At 43.4% G+C, this 22,727-nt stretch overlaps 1 protein-coding gene across 2 annotated transcripts in view; it reads left to right on the top strand.

Annotated features, from left to right (window-relative positions):
* The window catches only part of skila (SKI-like proto-oncogene a), a 33,287-nt gene that overhangs the window by 5,419 nt on the left and 5,141 nt on the right, over positions 1-22,727 (top strand). For both annotated transcript variants that reach the window (XM_086204156.1, XM_086204157.1), the window contains exons 3-7: positions 14,870-14,977; positions 15,734-15,822; positions 17,867-18,009; positions 20,887-21,242; positions 21,946-22,176. In XM_086204156.1, coding sequence (XP_086060282.1) covers positions 14,870-14,977; positions 15,734-15,822; positions 17,867-18,009; positions 20,887-21,242; positions 21,946-22,176 — 927 coding nt within the window. The remainder of the gene's footprint in view (positions 1-14,869; positions 14,978-15,733; positions 15,823-17,866; positions 18,010-20,886; positions 21,243-21,945; positions 22,177-22,727) is intronic.

The raw sequence follows: 22,727 nt of genomic DNA, 5'->3' as shown, positions 1-22,727 counted from the left end.
CAGGAAGCAGGTGAATTTGGCATTAAAACAAAACCCCTTCCCCCAATGTCCAAGCGGATGTACTGGTGTATGAAAGGTCAGTAGCCAGAGAACAAGGTGAACTGGCTGTGTCCTGTTGCATTGGGAACACCAGTGTTCTCAATGCAACCAACCAGTTTCTGTTTGTGTGTGTGATGAAAGTGTGTGTCTGACTGAACAGGAAGTGAGGCAGACGGACATGTCTCTCACCCTGAACATCCTCCAGACTCTGTCCGGCTGCCTCCACTGCACTGGCTGTGTGACTCATACTTTCCACATCCCAGTGGATGTTAGTGGAAGCCAGGAAGCTTATAGTTACACATACTTCTTAGAAAGATGGTTTGGTGTGTTGGTCTGACCCTGACTGTAGGGTTCTCTTAGTTCAGTGGCCCTTGTTTACACACAGTTTCAATGTGTACATTTATAATCAGTTCATAGTTGTACCACAGAGCTCTGGGACCTCTAGAAGTGAAGAGACACAAACAGGGGGACCCTCTGGACCCCCCCCCCCCCCCCCCACACACACACACACACATACACACATACACATACATGCTTTCTCCAGTGGCTACTAGTCCCATATCCTGTTCGGTGTGTTTGGTTTGAGAAGGTGTAGTTAAAAACTCCAGGGCTTGCTCTCCATAAACAGTTCTTTGTGCCTCTAGGCACTGCTACCCTGTCTACTGATCCCTGCTGTGTAAATAGAGTTTTCTAGGCAGACTTGACCAAAAGACAGCAACAGGTTAAAGCCTCAAGAGTTACATCAGCATCCAAAAGAAAATTAGTTCATGTTTCATCAGGGGTTGTGATGGACTCATGGACACTTGATTTAGATCATTTGGTGTCTAAATGACATCACATCACGCAAACTTGAGTAGAAATACACAGATTCATGCAATCACATCAGTTAATTTATATTCAATTTAAAATAATTGTGTAATGAATTTATAATAAGGGGAAAAAAGACATTGGCATACCCCCCACCCTTGCAACATAACTCTGGTGAGTGAATGTAACTAGCTTATTTGCCTCCGCCTTGTTTGTAGCATTGTGTTGGCCCAGAGTCAGAAGTGTCAGACAGAGAGAACAGCCCTCCTCTGTCTGTCTCCCTGGCTCGGCTGACATAGTGGCTGCGGCACAGACGGCAGACAGCTGCATCTCTCTGGCTTCCTCTATTTGCTATTTGGAAACGAGTGACTTCACCACCGCAGACCACTGCAGCTGTGATCCCTGGCTGTCTTCTGGGCTGTCTGCTCTGCTTGTCTGCTTGTCACTCACTCTCCTGGACATTATCAAATTGGATTTTTGCAGACATGCTAATTTTCATTTTGTTTCCTATTTCTCTCTCTTTCTCTCTTTTCTCTCTCTCTCTCTGTCTCTCTCTCTACGCTGACATCTAGCTGCTGTATTTGTCTGCTCTTCTTGTCATCATGTCCTCACACATCCTGACTTACAGCTTTCATTCATTTGCTCACCAACACCCCACTCCTCTAACCCAGATATTTGTACTGTTGCCCACATGTGTGTGTAAACAGCCAATACCCCCCAGGCCCTAATCAGCGGGCAGTAACAAAATAAGCAGCCAAATAACCGGATAAGTTGATCATTACATAAGCAATAGGGCCACTTGTGTGGGTCTGCAAGGCAGATGAGAGGAAAGCCTGTGGCTATTGATCGGGTGTCTGACCTTGATGGATGTGGCGACTTGCTGGGTGATACAGACAATGAATAGAAGTGGAAATGGACCAAGAAGGAGGCAGGGGAAATTGAAGAGTGAAATGCGGAGGTTCAGTCACAGGGGCCACAGCCAGTATTGCATAAGTTTCAGACATGTGCAACCGTCTCTCTCTCGAGCTAACCTCACCTCTGCTGTTTCCTCTTAATTTTTGTAAGTCAGACTGCCTGCCAGACACAAGTAGGGAGAAAAAAAGGGTAACTGTGGTCAGAACATACCAAGGGGAGGCACTTGAGCAAATGAAAGAGCTCTAGGCTCCTCTTTCCTTAGTTGAAAATTAACCTCCCCAAGACCTGAGCTGAACCACACATCCAGCTTGGCACAGGCCTCTCAGCTGGCCAATCATATGTTGGTTAGCTTGCACTTCCCTGGCCTTTCCTTTGCCCCCGTCTCCACCCCAAAACACCCATACACATATTTCCATGTCTGTTTTTGCATTTACCAAACAATTATCCGGTTATACTAAACACACAGCTTCTTTGAACACTGGTCCAGAGTAACCTACAGTTGATCACGCTTGTATGTAGTTTAGTGTGGGAGACTGTGTGTTCTCTATGCACAACAAGCCGTGGCTCAGCCAGTGTTTGCTGGCTGTTGTAAAGGACTAAATGGGGCCCTGTGAGGTAGAGGGGGCTGAGCCAAGGGGCCTCTGGTATGTCACCATCAGGTCAGTGCCAGTATCACAGCTCCATAACAGCATTGCAGCATACTGGAGGAACGCCAAACCCATTACTTAGGTCTTTTTTTAGTTGATTGGAAGTGGATTTTTAGAACTAACACTTTAAATTATTACAGGCAGCAGCTGCAGTCCATGTCTTCACTTGGATTAGTTATGCACTAGCTCACAACCAGGCAAACCATTTTCACCCATTGTCTGGCCATATTTTGTTACATGGTGGCATTTTCCCATCCCAGCTGTAGCATGTTATTTTTATCTGTTTAGTTGTCTTAGGCTCTTTAACCACCTCACCAAAAGAGGAAGAAGATAATGTGTGGCTCTGGGGCTGCTCTAAGCTAGCCACAGCATTAGAGGCAGGAGCGAGAGGTCAGTCCAGATACTGTGAAGCCTCTGCCATGTCTGCCAACAGACTCATAGACTAAACAAATTGGCTAAGCTCCTTTTAGCCAAAATGTCCTCCAGGCTTTAAAATAGCTCTGGACTGACAGCCGTTTTGCATGTTCACTATGCTCTGGCTCTCTCTCTCCTCAGGGTGTCAGACCAGTTTGTTGTTTCTGAGGAAAATGAGAGTAAGAACAAGTTAAAGAGAGGGAAATATAATAGGCTGCGAGTTCAAACAAGAACGTAGAGGAAAGGCTTGGGTCATAACACGTCTGACTAACTTGCTTGTGTTGTTTTGCATGAGAAGAGAATAATGAGGAGTCTTGGTATTAAGTTATCGATTTTTTGATGAGAAAATTAACTGTCTACTGTCTGGTCTCCCTGGGAGACAGTCAGAAGAGCAGGTTGTGCGCAAGAATAGAAATGGCGTTTGCATTTGAAAGACTCTTCTGTGCCTCCCTCCCTGTGGGAAAGGTGATTAATGAAGATATAAATGGAGAGACCAGAGACAGCGCTTTTCCATAGGAGCAGCATACACACCAGATACACTCACATATATACACACACCATATAGACATTTAGAATCCCTCTTAATATTTTCTCCCACAGCCCCAGTTTCCCAGACAGGGAGATAAACACAAGATATCAAAGGCGTGTCATGAGTCCCGGTGGACCGCCACCCAGCACATTCACAAGACATTAAGCCCAGCCACTACACTGATCAATTATGCATGCTGCAAACACAGTAAATCAAGGGAAAACAGTCAGCCTGTACGAATAAGGGAATCCCCATCTCTCCACTTTGCCAGCAATTTAATTGCATGTTTAGTAATGGCTTGCCATTTCATTATTTGATTGGATGTCCACATGGCTCTGAGAAACAGCAGCCAAGTTAAATGTGATTGCTAGTTTGAAGCTCGTTCACCAGATGAAAGAAGAGAACACAGCAGACCAGAGCAACATACAAACTTGCCAAGCTTGGATAGGTGATCACTTGCCCTGAACGTCCTTTATTTCACCGCTTCACCTTTGCTCTACTAACATAAAATGCCCTCCTAAAAGTCTTTCCCCTTCCACTGCTGGCAGCCTCTTACAGCCAGTAAATCCTTATCTCACCAGGGGCCTGACTGATGCTGGTCTGGAAAGACTGTTAAGTTACCGACTGGGGACAAACAGACAGTTTTAGTGAAGGTGAAACAAGTGACTTCTTTCAGCCTTACCGAATGCTGATGTGTTTATTGCACCACTTTTCCCACTTGGTGAGATGCCACTCATGGGAATCATTTGACTCCTTATACATCGTAGTACTGACACACTCGTGCAATCATACAATTGTCTTTGCTTCATTTCCCTCAGGGGTCCATACCAGCTAGATCCTTCAAATAGTTTCCCTCTGGACTGTATAGCCCCACAGCCCCTCTTTACATCATAAACTAAGTAGTAGACAATCTTTGAGGTCATTGACCTCCAGATGCAATGTATTACCCGATAGAAAACTTCCATTAAACGCATACTGTGGATTATTCCTCAAGTATACTTCAGCCATGGAAGCCTAATTAAGGATTGCATGTGGTGAGACTGGTGAGTGCACTCCAGCATCCTTGCATGCAAGCTCATAGTCAAGTCCTCCTTAACTGGCCTACAGCAACAGAATGGTGAATACTTGTGTGTGTGTGTGTGTGTGTGTGTGTGTGTGTGTGTGTGTGTGTGTGTGTGCGCGCGCGCACGCCTATATCTCTAAAAACAAATGAAAGTCTCAATAGGAACAAGCTGCCATACAGAGGTATGTGTGTCTACTTCTTGCTTCACTGTTGCGCATATTGAAACAGCCTTGTTGCTGTGGTGAGTGACTTGGCCGGCACAGAGTCTTGTTACACTTGACTTATCCTTTGAAGATTTGCTTTGTGGCTATTTCAGCAGGTTCTGGTGACGAAGCACTTTGTTATTTCAGACATTTTCTTAGTCATCACTATTGAAATTAACCGTCTGTAACACATCCTGACACATCAGCGGTGACAGAAAGCCAGACGCTAATTTGACCCTGATTGAGATTGGAATGTATCTGTATGATGACATCTTTTATTAGGAGGATGATCACACACACACACACACACACACACACACACACACTCAACCAAGTACACGTTACTGTAATGTGGTGATGATACTGTCTGCTGTCCACATTTAAAGGAAGTCAAAGTTTCAAACTAAACCCACTTGCAGCCACTTCCTCCCATCACCACGCCAACCATATCCTGCAGTGTGAGTCACAGTGCTCCATCAGTCCTGCGGTCTGCTCTCTACTAATCAGCGTCATGGTAGAGCCAGGATAAGATTTATCACTGTCCTGGTCTCTCACACTGTCTGTTTGATCTGCACCCAGGTGTGTTCACTTACAGCTCTGACTCAACTCTAATGACATTTCCTAATCCCAAATACGTTTCTTTGGCTGTTGTCAAGCCTGCCGCAGACAGTGACTGTGTTAAATTAATAAAGAAGCCTGGTGATCAAGTGTGTGTGGACTGTGTCCTTGACAGGATGGTGTGTCACAGCCTCCGGCCAAATCTTGGTAGATTCTTTGGTGCCTTTTCTCGCAGAAGTTTTGAGGTTCTTAATAATTTATATTTAGCAAGATGTTAATAGTGAATTTGCAGTCCATAAGCCATTAAAGAGATTGGTTTTCAGAGACTCTAGTTGAAAACCAGAGCATGCCAGAGAAAGAGAGTCATGGGAGCTGATGGATTTTCATTACTGGAGCTGTGTGTGCGTGTTTGTGTGAGGGAGAGACAGGCAAGCCCGAGGGGTCTGGGCAGCCAAGCCAAGCTGGCCATGCAGAGACGAGCAGTGGAGGCTTCAAACAAGGACTGCATGTAATATGGATGAGATCGGAGCTCCCTGCAGAACACTCAGAGGACCCAGAGCCTGTTTGCATTTAACTGTCTTGCTTTCCATTTGCCTGTGATAGATTTTTCCCTGCAGGGCGTTTTGGCCAGGTGTGATTCAGCCTTTGTAGTGACTGTATCATGGGTCAGTCTCCTTACTCCCCACTCTCATCTCCATGCTTTCCTTCGTCTTTTTCCACTCTCTACCCCCTGCTGGCCTTGTTGCAGACGGCGACAACCAGCCAAGCATTGACATTTACTGCAGTATTCCACATTACAGCAGAGCAGCCTCCCATGCTGAGGAAGAAGTAAACAAACCACCGATCGATATATGACCACATACTAGGGCCAGTAAAAAAGGGTTTTACTCAGTCCAACTCTTGCATTAACCCTTTATTTTAACACTGAGTTTTTCAACCGGAGCACACACTTCTTCATCATGCTAATTATGATGAGCTTAGTGTTTGATTTTCTAAGTATGTTTTACTATTGGAACACTCCAAGATGAGATTTCAGTGTGTTTTACATTGCTATGTAATTTATTTCAAAGACAGAGGGTCGGGCAGTGTCTCCATTTTGTGTTTTCCCTCACTGTAGTGAAAGCAGTGCATTGCTGGCTTGCTGACAGCCTCACTCAGCTTTCATTCTGCTTAGCAACGCTCGTCCTCTGCAGCTCTCTCACTCCCCGCTGTCTCCAAGCGCTGCGTGTTGTTTCATCCCTTTGAATAGTTAACAGTGTTTCCCTATATAGAAAACCAGGCACCTGATTTGGCAGTGCATGTGTCCCTTATTGGGGGATTTGATCCAGTAACCTACCTCCGTATGGCAGCTTGTTCCTCTTGTGACTTTAATTTTGTTTTTAGATACACACACACACACACACACACACACACACACACACACACACACACACACACTGGCCCAGATGAAGCTCAAATGATAAATACAGTCCACAGACAAGACAAGGGCCCACTGGCCTCATTCTCAGTTGGTGTGTCCTCCTGGGAGCTTGAAGTGTCTCTGCTTTCATCCGTAGAACATACATGTGCACGAGAGTTTGTTTGCGGTAAAGCACGTCGTCATCCATATCGCCCATCATCGTTTGATGGGATATCTGTTTACTTGCAAGGGCATCTTTAGAAATGTCTGTCTGTCAGCCGGCCTGGTTGACTCACTTAGGTGAGCCCCAACAGCTGTGATAATTAACGCTCTCGGGGACCTCGGGGAGAGGAAGTGGGCCACAGACACTGAGCTTTTCAGTGCTGCGATGAGCTGCACATGTATATGGAACTAACATGCTCTCATGTGCATGGATGATTTTTAAGTGCCCTTCACTGACTTTTAACACCCTGGTTTCCTCATGATTGTGTGTACATGTGGTAAATGTGAGCGTCACTGTCCATGTTTTGACTCAGGTTTAAAATGCTTCATTTTGGACCCAATGATAACATTCCGTTGAAGTGACTTGGTAAGAGAATGCTGTTCACTTGTTTCCTGTGTAACTGCGAAGGGCAAGCAGGAAACTTAACAGATAGCGATATCTTACCCTGCATACTGTCTTTTAGATGCTGTCTCATACAGCTGCATGATTATGATAAAAGGTATTTTCCAGTTGACAATATACATACTATCTGCAATTGTAATTATTAATCACAGTACTTGAAATTGATGATGTAAAGAGTGACAGTCTGTTGTACTTCCTGACTCTGATGTATGACGTTGAGGTATGTCTCATCATCTGGTATTGATCTAGTCATAACAATTAAGCTTCTGGAAGAAATTATTTGGATTTTGGTCCTTTTTAAAGTTATACGGTTAAAGTTACATCAACAAAGCAGCAAATTTTTCACAATTGTTCAGAGTTGCCCTGATTACATCAAACAGTAAATTATGATTGTTATGGCAAATAGAAGCATGTTATTTAATGATATAGCAACAATAGAATTTAAAATTATTTTAGAAATCAGAGAAAAAAGGATATTGCATAGATGAAATTATAGCCTAAAAGTATTATTCAGTTACATGTCTTTTTAGAGGTGAAACAATAAGTCAAGTAATATTTGTAATTAACAAAATATTACTAGATTTATCATGTAAAAGTGGAGAATAGTACACGGTTTCCAACTTCTCAGATGTGGTGATTTCAGGTTTCTTTGATGTTATTTTTTTACACCTTTGGTTTTTGGCCAGTTAATCACCAAATGAGTCAACATGTTGAACTCTGGGATCAACAATGGATTAATCCAGAGGGTAATAGGCTAATTAATTGAAAATGAAAATAGTAGTTGCAGTACCACTGTATATTCTTTCATGACTGTAATGTATCCTGGGGTCATAGATATTGTGTGTGTGGGTTCTACTTTAGCCTGCCCAGCCTGCTCAGTGTATTCCAGTCAGACAATTTGTCCATTCATGAGGTAACGTTATTACAACCCTCCTCATGTATGGCTGTGAATATAGACTGGAAGCCATCACCTGGGATTTGACTGTGAAACATGAGAAACAAAGCAGCGAGTGAGAGAGTGAGAGGGAGGCAGAGATGAATAGAAAAATTGATCGAGGGAGCTTTGGAGACGGCTTTTTATGTGACGGATCATAGAAAAATACTGGTTCTGGTTTCTAAATTAAATTCCAGTCTGTGGTAAAACTTCAGCGGGTGGACAATAAATCGTGTCTTTATTAGGGGGAAATTCCTGACGATTACTTTTATAACTGGCTCTAAGGCACAACATTTTATCCCACAGACTCCCATTAACTGTTTCCCCACTTGGTCCCAGTGGCTCTGGTTATCAAGGCTGCGGTGTATGTGGATTGTAAAATGGCTGACATGAGCTGTAGCTATGAAGGCACTCAAATCATTGGCAGAGATTGAAAAGGGTGCGCACGTGTGTGTGTGTGTGCGTGCGTGCGTGCGTGCGTGCGTGTGTGCGTGTGTTTTTGATGTGCATGTGATGACTGTCTAGACAGAGTGCCCATGTGGCGCAACTATGTGCCCGAGGCCTGAAGCCAAAGTCGGGAATGAACCTGTCCTTATCTTGCCTGTGTGTGGGTTTGTGACTCTGGCATGACTAGTCTGGCTGATGCTTATCAGCGTGCTTGTCTGGCTATGTTCTTTTTCGTTGTATATAAAAAAAACAGGAAAGAACAGGTGTGTGTGTGTGTGTGTGTGTGTGTGTGTGTTTGGATGAAGGCACAGTCACATGTCGTCTTGTCGTCTGTTTGCCTCCTCATCTGTCTTGGCCGTCTGCCCCCTGTTTCCCTCTGTTTGTCCAACCAGTGTCCACCTGTCAAACAAGTCCTCATCTGTGACCTGTTCCACTTAAAGGTCTTATCTCTATATTCAAGGCATATGTAAAAGAAAAGTGAAAGGAAAAATACAGATTGTTCTTCATTGAATCACTGAAAAATCCTTTTTTAGGTACGATTTGCTCTTGACTTGAAATGGCCAAGGAATGTTATGCCTTCATGGCAACTTATTAAGTGTCTTTATGGCATTCCCATCACGGAGGGAAAAAGGGCCAAACATGTAGATGCTGGTGACGCAAAATCCCGTCATCTCATTTCACAGTGCTGCGGAGTTAATGAGAGCCTCAAACAAAAAAGTGTATTCCTTTAAATGCCCCACTTTGCTGGCTGGTTCCCTCGTGGGCTGTTATTGATTTGACTGCTGAAACAAAGCGCAGCTCCCAGTCCATGGATAAATGGCTTATTGGATTAAGAGTGTGTGTGCGTGTGTGTCTGTGTGTCTGTGTGTGTCTGTGTCTGTGTCTGTGTGTGTTTTAGGGGCAGTACAGGTGAGACAACAAGAGCACTTGGTCCTGGTACCTTTTTATTTGTATAGCACTCACAAACCAAACACATATGATGTACATCAAATTGTGAGGCAATCTTTGGGAGAAATTGGGATGAAATTACCAGGCGGTCGTCCAGTAATAGGACGGTTCCTTGTTTGAACCCGGGCTGCTCCTCCAAGTTGAAGTGTCCTCGAGCAAGAAAGGAGCTCGATGTTTGACACAGTTGAAGACTGCAGCAGAACAGGATGTGGTCCAGAAACAGACAGGGCGTGACTGACTGACTGCTTCTGAGAGCTGTGTGTGTGTGTGTGTGTGTGTGTGTGTGTGTGTGTTCCTCATTTCCTCCGCTGTCTGAGACAGAATGAAAATGAACCCAAATAAAGGCTGTGTACTTCCTCTGGACAGTGGTGGAAAAAAATAAGAAAATCAGTGTCTTTACTTTGTCATCCTCTGCTGCCCGTCACTATCTCTCACTCTCTACCTCGTTTATGAATGGCTCTGCGATGGGAGGTGTTGGGGGTTTGTCAATGTGAGCCCCTCCATTCCCTTGGCAAGATTAAAACACTTGGCGTACTTTAGGGCATCACCACTTACACAAGGGACTTCAACTCAGCCCAACAGTGGTTATGTTGATTTTGATTTGATAACACAAAGAATCACACACTCTCCAGTCTGCTGCTCCGAGATGAAAGGTCAGGCCAAGGCTTGTGCTCTCTTTATTGTGCCCCTGATAAGATTTGCCACTAGGCTGGTTAAGACTGGTAGTGTGTGTGTGTGTGTGTGTGTGTGTGTGTGTGTGTGTGTGTGTGTGTGTGTGTGTGTGTGTTTTATGAGCATGTGTTGTATGCAGGGCAGTGTTTTATAGCTTTACAGGAGAATGTTTTCTAAAGAATAAAAGAGCATACCAATCCCGGCAATGAATGTGTTCCTAGATCTGCATCTGATTCCTATCATTTAAGTTGATCAGTTAATAATTCAAAATGCCATAAAAATGCCCTACAATTTCTTGGAGGTGAACTCATTGAATGCCTTGTCCATTTAATAATTTTACAGAAATACAAAACAGAAAAATGCCAAAACTGTTTACATTTTTCAGACATCATTTTGACTGATGAGTTGATATATGTGAGGTTGTGTTCACACCTTTCAAAATATGTGTCCTCCTCCTTTTTTCCCTCCATTGAAAATGTATCACTGTTGTGTGTATGGGGGACTAACCATGTATGTCGTTATACATTATATATATGTATGACGACTGTATGTATTTATAGCCATGACAAACTCTGTGTGTGTGTGTGTGTGTGTGTGTGTGTGTGTGTGTGTGTGTGTGTGTGTGTGTGTGTGTGTGTGTGTGTGTGTTTGTGCATGCATGCACGCATTGAGGGCTAGTCATCTGGCAAGTCCACGTGACTGGAGTGGAGAGACAGAGGGAAGGCGGAAAGCTTGACCTCGGACTTGTTTGCACTCTGTGTGGCAGTGTGTCAATCTATCTTTGTGTGTCTACCTTTAGTGAAAGCATATTTGAATTTCACCAAGTGTTGTAGACTGATCGCAGAGAAGGAAACCAGATCCCTCTTGTAGTCTGTGAGCAAGACTGGCAAGAACTGAAATGGACTCATTTATATCCTCCAATGTCCTGCTGCAAAGATACTGGGTGGATCTCAATTTTGTTTGTAGTTAAAATGACTTCACCCCAATCAGTAATCAGCATTTTATGAATGATACGGAGCTGTGTGTGTATTAATTTATTTTTTAGCTTAAAAATGAAAATTCCTCATCTAATTGCAAAGTAAATACACAGACTTATGCCAATCTTTATTGTGTAACTGGATGTGAGTGCTTTGCAATGGGAAATACATATGCAGCTCACAGCAGAAAAACCTGTGTGCTGCTGAAGTTCATTTACGACCAGACGGAGTATGGTAAATTACGGTCACGTATGTCTGTATAGTACAGTGGCACTTGTTATTGTTTAATAGCACTTAGGCTACACAAATGCACAAAAAAACAGTTTCTGCTCCATTAATGTCTGGTGTAGAAATGTCACGTGTACTCATGGTCTGGGGACTACACTGAGGCTCTGGAAATGGGTCACTGTGAGTGTTCACATGGCCATGTGTCTAGGGCAGTATGTTTCATCTAACTATATAGCAGTGGGATGAACGGCGCGTGTGTGTTTGTGTGTGTGTGTCTGTGTGTGTGTAGCTGCAGCGGCAGGCAGACTGCTGGTGATTAGGAACAACGGGGCAGAGTTCAGCTGAGCGAGTGTGTGGAATGCTAATCCACATTGTCATAAGGAGAGGTTCAGCTTGACAAAGGGTTGGAGACATGGGTTGGGGGGCTGTTTGTGTTCTCGTGTGTGTGTGTGGGTGTGTGTGTGTGTGTGTGTGCGCGACACAGAAACAACCCAGATAAGAGAGGTGCTTCATTATTACAGATTAGGACAGAGTAGCAGCATGGTGTGTGTTAATAAAGCTGAGCATGGGGTGGGAAGGTGGAAACGTCAAGAGAGTGAGTGAAAATGCGGAGAGGAAAACAGTTCTGTGGAGATGTGCAAAGGCTTGCACCAACAAACCTTCATTAACGAATTGTGAGCGTAGACCAGCAGGAATAATGAGCAGAGGCGCTTGTGAGTGGGTGGTGGGTGTTAAACTGTCAACTGTCAGGTAAGCAGGAATTACAGGGGGAGACACATGCAGCCATTAGCTGAGCACACACATACATGAATGTATGTTCTAGAACACGCACTATTCACTCTTTTATTAGTGTTTTTAGTGGAAACGCACATGTAACAACAAATAGTCACATCAACACACTTATACTATAATATCTGCCTCTTAATGCATTCCCTTATCATCCCATAAATGCTTATCTGACTGAATTATCACCTCAACCTTAAAACCAAGGCTTTAAAGAATTTGCCATTGAAATACACACACACACACACACACACACACACACACACACACACACACACACAAAACATAGATATTGGGGAGAGAGGGAGAGACTTGCTCACTTTTACCCCACTACAGAGGGTTTGATTTTTGCCCCCCCCCCTCCCGTAACTGCCCTGTCTCATGCTTCAATCCCTCCCTGCCTGCCTCAGTGCTGTAGTGCTTCCTTCTGGAGCAAAAAAGAAAAATAAACAAACAAACACCAACCACAAGTGCTCATATACAGATAAGCCCCCCCTTTCTATACACAAATAAACACACCACAGAGACACACCTGCCTACGTGTATGGCACCAGCCTGTTACATTTGCATGCACATGCTCATTCATCCATGCCTTTGTAAATAAGGGACTGTCCCCTACACACACACATGAATGCACACACAAATAAGCGCTAGCAATGCTTGCTTTTTCTGTCTTTGTATATTGTGGTATAACAGATACTTAAATAGATGTAGATGTAGACACTTAAATAATAGGTATATGCAATACAGGGACTAGCTTAGCATCATCAATGGAGTCAGAGGGAAACAGCCCTCATGGCTACTTCTAAAATAGGAAAAAAAATACACCAAGCAACATCTATATGCTAGTGGCATAAAGTTGATTCAAAAACAGGTCTTATATCGTTTGTTTAATCTTTACTGACACCGAAATATCCATTACAACACTGAATGCAGTATATTGATCTTTTCATCTCAATCTTGGAGCAAAGACATGTATTTCTCAAAATGTAAAATAATTGTTATGAGAGGTGGACAATAATATCAGCATGTCATCTGTATTGGCAGATAGCATTTTCCTAAATACATTTGTGTTGATACGATGGATGTTTCCCTCAAGTCTCTCTAGCTCATCATCAATGAAGGTAAAATAAAAAAACAAACAAGACTTTTTCAAATGTAAGTTTACATGTTAATCTATATGAAAACATGGGAATGTACTGTAAACATGTTTTTAAATCGAATGACATTTGCGAGATATCAGTATTTTGGATATCGGCAATAAATCCAACATAGTATCCTTCATTCTAGCAGAGTCCAATTTTTTTCAGTTGTGAGTGTGTGAAGTTAAGGTGTTGGGTTACAGAGCAGTGTGTCTAATACAAGAAAGAATGATGCGAGAATTAAAACTAATACTAAATGAGAATCATTAATTAGAGTAATATTGACGTAAGCAGCTGATTATTGCAGCCACTGCCGGACTACTACATGGATGTCTAGCAGTTAATACCTTGCTGTCACTCTAATTTGGTTGTATTGTTCTGAGCTTGTTTAGCTGCAATAACAACAATGCCGCTCTGCCGATACGGCGAAGAAGAAAATCCTTTACTCCAGCCGACGAAAAGCTGTCTGTCTATTATTCACTGTGTCCACCTGACTGTGTTTGTGCATTCTCTGGATAAATGGTTATAGATGGCTTTAAAAGGGTAGTAAGTCAATTATTGATGCTTTCTACAACCTCTGTCTCTTTCTTCCTTCATTGCACTTTTTTTCCTCGTTGGGCTTGTTTTCCTCTTCTTTTTCATATTCTCCTCCCCCTCTCTCTCTGTAGCTGTGGGCTACCACGCTATTTTATATCGCAGGGCTAGAAAGTCTTGTTCCTCTGGTGCCTGTCCTTCCTGTCAGTTCGGTTGAAAGTGTGCGTGTGTGTGCGTGCAGAGTGTAGTGTTGGGCCTGTCTGCCACAGATAAGCATCACCTCCATCAGCTTGTGGCCTCTTGCTGAGCGTGTCCTGGCTTTGCTAAAAAACACACACAGACACACAACTAGAGGCAGCACCATCAGTGTTTATTGAACACACATTGCTCAGAGAGCTGACATGATGAATCAAACATTCAAGACACATGTGTGTCTTCACAGTGAGGCTCACTCCAACTGTGTTGCATGTATACCAATGAATCACATGCACAGTAGTACATAATGACAGACTATGTTGGGGCCATGTTGACTATCTGCTCAGCTTTTCTTGTGTTTTATTCATAGACCTTTCTCAGTGGGCTCATCCAGTCTCTACTCTTAGCTTATCCATTTCTCTGCTGCCTTCTTTTCCTCTGACACGGTATCACGGCCAGCTCAGACCATAGCTCATTGTACACTTCACTTTTAATGCCATTTGTCTCCATTTTCTATCTCTAGGAGGTCATTTGTCTCTATTGTCTTTCATTTAAATGCCATTTGTCTCTATCGTTCCCCTCCGTGACTGTGCTGTCATTTGTAATTTTTGTCCATCTACTTTCCTCCTCTTTCTCTCACGCTCCTCAGCAGGATCCCATCTTAATTGTTTCACTACTCTAATGGATCTTTTCTACTTTAGTTTGTATCTTTAGGTCGTTAAATCCATGTTTTCTGTCTGTTTTCTGTTTTACGCTTGAGGTGTGTTTGTCTGTGTGTTTAAACGCCATTTTGTTCCTTATGTCTTTCAGAAGGTTGTAGAGGAGGAACAGGAGGAGGAGGAGAGCCAGGTGAGGAAATCCTCAGCAGATCTCTGCTCCACGAGTGGCAAGTTGGCCGATGCCGACCCTACGAGAAAGGTCAGTCCTGGGTTCCCTGCAGCCCACCCCATCTACCCTCACATCCCCCCATCACGTCCTACTGCTCCATCAACTCCCCTTCTTGCCCCCCTCTCCTCTCTACATGCAGGTCAGCTCTCAGGGTCAGCACCCCCACCCTAACTGACAGACACACCCCCTGTTTAGTCATTCATAGCGGCACACTTCTCCTCTCTGACTTGTCAGGAGCGCATACACAATAATACAGCTGCAGAAAGGCTTCACCTCCCCCTCCTGCAGCATGCAGCGCAACCTCACATGCACACATGAGGGAGGAGCTCTTTATCATGATTATCTTTTTTTTCTTCTCTACAACCCATGCATGCACGCACGCACGCACGCACACACACATACATACACAGGCACACTAAGGCACACTCATGAGAAATGCTGTGATGGCTGATGGATGATTCCTCATGCACATCTATATGCATATATTAGACATATTATATTATGGACCTGAGAGCACCATGTGCAGTACAGCACATTCCTTTCTCCTCCCGCTGTTCCTTTCCGTGTGTGTGTGTGTGTGTGTGTGTGTGTGTGTGTGAGCTTGCATTCTGATTATCATTGTGATAATTCACCCATTCAGCTACAAAATTGCATTCAAGGATCAATAAATGTGGCAAGAGGAGCTGTCATTTTGTTACTTAGTAACAGATTAGCTCAGAAGGCTATATGAAAAGGGGTGTGTCAGAATCATCCTAATGTTGCGGTGTGCATGTTTTTCGTCTACAGGGTAAAAATTCTCCACCTACTCTGGTGTTTAACCGTCTTTTTTCGGACATCAAGGAGGAGCCAGGACACCCCACCCTGGTCCACCCAAGGTACTACACCATATTAACCTTTTATGGCAAACTATATTTGGTTGGAAATGGTTATTATTTTAAATGTTGACAATTGCCGAATGTTGACATATTAAAATATCCTGTTGGAAGGAGATTTGAAAAAAAAAGAAACTGGCAATTATCATTTCTAAAAGGGTTGCACATAGGTATGTAACATGGTAAATAATCCAGCACCTGCCATTATCTGGGAGCAGTAGTAAAATTGCTGTTTTTGTGCAGTTATAGCAGTAGACATTCCATCTCATTATGATCACATTTTGTTATTCATTTGCTAAAATAGAGGACAAAGCACATGGAATAAAAAAATTATATGAAATCAAAATCTGTGTTAACACTGGCAAATGGTTATTATTTTGAATTGGTGTTACCCTGTCAACTATCTAATTAACTGACAAATTTTGCACCAGTTTTGATCTGCCATTTTAGTCATTCACCGCTTTATTTGATTTGTTGCGGCATAGTGAATTTAATCCATGTGTATATTCGTAAAAGTGTTGCAACTTTGACTTTTTAATTGATTTAGACCAAATATAAGCAGCAGCTCCTCTGCCTTGCTTATAAAAGCTTTTACGGGTAACTGAAGCGATGTGAGTTAGCTGCATGTTGTCTGTCTTTAGTGAAATGAGTACCAGAGAATGACAAATTTGTGTTTGCGGCAGTTTTTCTTCTCATCTCGTTCACCCTTATCTCTAATTTGTCAGTACTCTGCTCCTCCTCTCCCCCTCCTCATCTTCTATCCTTCAATGCAGTGTGCCATGTCCCCTCCCTCCCTCCCTCCCTTTTCTTCCATAAAAACCCTGATTTCCTCTGGTTTTTTGGTTCCCTGTTGTGCTCTCCAGAGCTCACCAGCCTGTGCTTGGATCTGGCACTCTGATAGCAAACACAGTAATCCGACCCAGATTAAAGGCTTGAATTAGATGGTTTTACAGTGCCATAAGTGCATGTGACTGACTTGACATACTGACTGAGCGGAGGCACACAGACGTCAGACCAGACTAATTAGCAGGATTAGAGCCCTGGTCACCTACCAGCGTCACACAGCCGTTACACTCTCAAACCAGTCAAGGCTTGCATGGACCAGTTTGTCTTGTGTATTGCAGTGTCACTTAACATCTTTTGTGTGTTACCACCAACATCCATTAGCAATACACTTGTCAAGGATACATTATTCGATCACATCTTAGGTATTTCAGGTGAAGTAATTTCAGATTGTCACTTGGTCAAGCTTGTTGTTTCTAGTGGAGGAGAGGAAGCCAGCCTTGTTGGTAATGCTGTGTGTTTGGAGGCAGAGCCCCACTGAGCTGTCATGCTTAACCCAGTTCACAGCTCCAGCTCTGTCTGGAGGGTACTGTTGGTGGGGGGAGGGGCCTCTCCTCTCCTCTCCTCTCCTCTCCTCTCCTCTCCTCTCCTCTCCTCTCTTTCCCCTCTCTCTTCCTCTCCTCTTTTCCTCCCATCACGACACCAGGAAGAGTCAGATAGTGTTGGCTCAGTGGCTTCAGTGCATCTCCAGGCACTATCTCTCTCTCAGTTGTAGCTGCTACCTGGACATTTGTGATAAGCCGAAGGTCTGTTTAGGCCGAGCTCCTGTAAACACAAGATAAGACCTATCCATATTCCACGCTGTGTTTGCACTCATCACATGGTGCCGGTACTGGAGACTCAAACTGCTGCCAAATGACAATTGTTGTATTCCTCTGATTCAGATTTGAATTGTTTTAGAGGCCATATAACATGAATCATTGCACCTGACCGTTGCAAAGTCCATAACTCATAACATTTTATGATCTTTTACTGCAAAGACGGAAATATGTTAAAGGTAAAACTGGTTCCATGATGACCAGAGTGACAACAGCAATGAGAGATGTTTGATTGAATATTGATAATTGGCTGATACCGAGAGTTAAGAGTGTAAATAAATTATCCATTGACGCTGATAAAATGTTCAGTGCTTTTGTGTGAGGATTTATCTCCATAGGAGCTAAGTTCTGTGCTTAAATGTTTTCTATATCCGTCTTTCTCCCAGTTACTACCTGTACACCTACGATAAGATGGTGGCACCAAACGTTTCTCTGCGGAGGGAGGCGGAGATGAGCCCTGAGATGCTCGGAGCGCTCCTCAAACACCACTACAGCCGCAGAGTGCTTGGCCACGATGAGCCACCCATGGGTGAGTAATGACACTCGTATAAATGCATACAGAATGAAACGCACATCCTTTTGTTCCCTGCTTAAATGTTTTCATTCGTTCTGAATGTTGCCATAATCAATGCAATTAGAGCAGTGTTAAGTGTTGTGATCTTCTTTAGACAGTTAGTTCCAAACAAATGCGGAAGATTGTCATTCCTTTACTTAAAGAAGGTTCCCACTTCTTAAGCTTTGCATTATGATAATAAGAGCCTCAAAATTAATCCAAATATATCAGAAAACAACATGGCCAAGGGCAATAACCAAATTGCAGGAGCTGTCATTTCTGGTGGGGGTAGAATTTGCCACAATGCACCAGTATGAATTAGCCTTGTCCTACCATATTGCTGTTCTGAGTCATATTACAGTTACAATAACCCAAATAATTGCCACGGTATTTTTTATCACTTTGCTTGGCGATTGCTGTGTCTGGAGATATCACGTTTTTGAGTTGTCCGTCATGGGTTGTCCCATTGTCATGAACACAATATCTTCATAGAACTGTGAATGACTGTCTTAAAATGTTCTCAAATGTTCACTTGGAGTCAAGGAGGAAAAGATTTTGATGCTGATTATGACAAATATCACACAAATATATCGAATAAATAGCATGAATCATGACATTTTATCTCCAGACTTGCTAATTTTACATCATAATGATTTTACATTAAAATCTCTGGTCAAATGAAAAAACATAATTTTATGAATCTGTTCAAACATGAATGAAAACTGTAAGTGGATTGGTTGGTGAGGGTGCTAATTCTACTTAAGCATATTATGCATCCCTAATCATGAGCTATTTTGCAAAATGATGGACTTCATTGAAAAAGTACTAAAACAGAAAAATATGTTAAATGACCTTCTTTTAAAATTAAATAACACCCTGCAACACACTACACTTATGTTCATGCAAGTAAAATAAATGTAAAAGACCAAGCTTGGGTGAAATATTTGATAGAGATTCTCCTTTTGACATGTTGCGCTAGCTGCTATTACACTCTATAATCATTGCCTCATAAAAATGACTAGATGTAATAGTGGAGGCATTTTAATATCAATTAATTTAAAAGCTGGACATATTCTAATATACAGTAGTTTGTTCAACTGTGATTTTCTTGGTTGATGAAAAAAGGACGTGCTTGTTGGTTTAAATTATAATTTCATTTAAATTAATTCAGGTTGTTTTTTTTATAATATTAATGACAATTTATTTGTGTATTTTTATTATGAGTGAAAGCTTGACCTCGGAAGAGAAGAAAACAAACTAATCGTCATGTCTGATTTTTATTGAATCAGCTTTCTCACAGTCAATCTTTTGTGTATATTGTATGTTGATGAGACACAAACAGGGCTGACACACGTCACCTACTATAAATATGACACGCATAGCAAGCATGAGCAATTTGCATAAGTACAATGTGACTAGAGGAGACAGGCTTGTTCATGTAGCACACTCAGAGTAGACACGTGCTCACTGTAAACATCCAACCTCCTACTGTAACCCACTGTAACACACACACACACACACACACACACACACAAACACACACACACACACACACACACACACACACACACACACACACACACACACACTTAACACTGCAGCCCGCAGCGATGCACATAATCATGCACTGACCTTCAGATAAAGACTCAGGGGGCACCTCACTATTGATGAACAAGGGGTGGGATGGGTTGGGTGGGGGGGTTGGCGATGACCTCCTTTCTGCACTTAGTGTGTGTTTATCTTTATGAGTTTTTTATGTGCACATTAAAGTGTATATATTAAGCCTGCATTAACGACAGGCATATTTAAAGGGAGAGTGAGAGAAAGAGGGAGGCTGAATCACAGGAATGGTTTCCGTCTGCCATTACGCCACGTCTGACTGCCAGGCTGTCTCTCTTCTCTCCATCCTCCCTCTCTTTTCCTGGCAGCGATCTCCACATCCTCTCTGAGTCTGTCCTCCATCTGCTCTCGCACTTCCTCTCCCATCCATCCATCCTCGTCTCTCTCTCTTCTCTGGTTTCCTTCATCTCCGCCTCCCTCATAGTCTGTTGTCACTTTTTCCCTCCTCCTTATCTTCATCTTCCTCTTTTCCTTCTTTCCTTGTTAAATGTCTCCAGTCTGTCTATGTGCCTTTCACTATTTCTGTCGTGGCCCGCTCTCTCCTGTTTGTTTGCTTTTGATCCATCACCAAATGACTCACGCCTGTTATTTGTGTATTTCGTGTGCATCTATGTGGGTGTGTAAGTGTCTCTCTGGTGCCAGACATGCCGTTTCCTGTCACACACATACTGTATGAATACGTTAGGCTAGGAAACAACCCACTCTTCTGTGCTGCTCTCACTGTCACTCTGTTTTACTCTCTGACTCCATCTGTAAACCTTCAAAAACCATCTCATTACGAGCAGGTGCCTACACATTCCCCACAGCAACATTTGTGTTTGTGTATGTCAGTGTGACACGGCCTGTTTGATGCCTTTCCCCTGATGTACACCTTAAAGGCCGCAGTGAGGGAACAAACCAGAGTTTGAACAGAGCAGGTGCCCACGCAGAGCTGCTCAGCTCCAACACAAAGCCCTTATTCCTCTCTGTTCTCCCTCCATGTCTGAGGGCGCACACAGAGAATTTGTGGGCGAGTGTTTGGCTCCTCGGCTGTTGCCATGCCATGCTTGTGCTTGCGTATGCGCTCACACTGAGAAAGAGGTGTGAGCTTTTCGGAGGTTGTGCGAGGGTGGTGCTAAGCGTAGGCGAGAGTGTGTTACCACCTCGGCTCACACTTCCTGTCTTTCAACCACCTCCTCTCTTTTTTTTTTCTAAAAAACTTGCTTCTTCATCCCGCTCTCCCTCTCCCCTCAGATCTTCACGCGTCGCCTCCCATTGCTGCTGGCGCCGAGGAGGCCAAATCCCAACTTGCCCCTGCTGCCTTGGCCACCAAGCGGGAATGCCAAGCCCAGGCAGTTTCCATGGAGACAAGCAGCCTGAGCTGCAAGAAAACCGCCCACACCCCCACCCACACCCCTCCTCCTGCATCATTGTTGTCACCAGGAACGGAAGTAGCGGCTAAGGACACGGGCGCTGCCATGAACGGCACTGCAGTGGTGGGAGGGTTGGAGGACGACAAGGACAGGATTGTTGTGGAGATCATGCAGATGTACAGCAGGCAGCAGGAGAAGCTCAACTCCACCCTGCACAAGCAGCTGCAGCTGGAGATGGTGAGTTGGTGGTTAGTAAAAACAAGATAAATGAGCCTTGACATGCTCCATCATATCTGTTCCTGCCTATTAAAAGTGTCCTTGATGTGGAGGTGATGTTCAGCTCCCTCCAACCATTCCATCTCTCCCTCTGTCTGCCTGGAACATGTTACTCGCAGACAGTTCCAGCATTTAAAAGCATGTTCGCACCCCATTTCATAAATCTAAGTTTCTCTCATATTTTTATGAAAACACCCATTTTGATTTATGTTGATTGTGTATATCTGCAATACAGTGACTTTCACATCTTCTGCTAAATGGTTACTGTATCTAACAACTAATGGATCAATGGGAATTGCATTTGTATTCCAATTTGAGAGGTTTACATTAAGAGATATGGTATAAACAGAAGAAAATGCAAGCAAATTGTTCATTTCTCTAGATCAGACAACTTGTTTATACGTTTCTGTTGTCTGACCTTTGACTTTGAATGTGTCCCCTTGCAAAACCTTCAAGTGAAGGGTTTTATACACAGTTTCTGTTTGGCTCAGTGGTCTCTGTCTGACTTAGGTCACAGTAGAAGTTCATATTCAAACCTCTTGTGGTATCAAGTTTCTGACTTCCTTGTGGAGAAGCTGAAATGCAAAGATCATTTCCATCCAGGGGTCAGTGAAGTATCACATCATTATCATTATATTCCCTGACTTTTTCTTTCCGTCTCCAGGAGTTGGAGGCGTTGCGCGGGGGTGAGGCAGCGAGGCTACGGGAGCTCAGCGCTGAGCAACGGGAGCTTCGCTGTGAGCTTGAGGCGGTGCACAACGAGCAGGCGCGGCAGCTCAGCCAGGCCCGCCAGGAACAGCTGGAGCTGGAGACACGTCTGGAGCAGCTCCGTCAGCAGGCCTGTGCCTGCGAGCCCGGGGCTCAGCGCCAGCAAGAAGCCCACTACACCGCACAGGTACGAGCTTGTAGGGCAGCACGAGAATCTACATGGGACTGAAGTTGTTGTTTGATTGAATCACAGTGACATAAAAGAAGCAGATTGGCATGCAACACTTAACATGTGCCATTGTTATCTCAAAGAAAGCTCCATGCTCGAGTGGGAATCAAACTCACATCAGGGTAGCACTCTACATATGAATGCTTCTTTGAGTTCTATCACAGTATACAATTCAGTTTCAGACAACACCATACATGAACAATAATTTGCTTTTAACTGTGTTCTAAAATATGTTGTGAACCTCTAGTGCACCAAAACTCTAAATGTAGGCAGCAAGATTAGACAAGAATATACTGATCCTCAAAAAGTTCCCTGAATTGTAGGTCAGGTCCCTGTTTTAAAAGCGACCTTGAGAATGCAGCAAAGATGTGACGTTGCACACTATTGAGATCAAATAGTCAGCACCTTCATCCTAACCTTCACCTTAAAATGCAACCTTAATCCTCAAACTGCCATTTGAAGGTGTCCTCAACTCTCAAAATGTTCCATGATGGTTTAAAACACGCACA

Source organism: Aulostomus chinensis, chromosome 5 (assembly GCF_037954235.1).
Source record: "Aulostomus chinensis isolate RoL2024-O1b breed Wild chromosome 5, RoL_Achi_v1.0, whole genome shotgun sequence".
In the NCBI taxonomy this organism is placed as follows: domain Eukaryota; kingdom Metazoa; phylum Chordata; class Actinopteri; order Syngnathiformes; family Aulostomidae; genus Aulostomus; species Aulostomus chinensis.
This window is presented reverse-complemented; position numbering and strand designations above follow the sequence as displayed.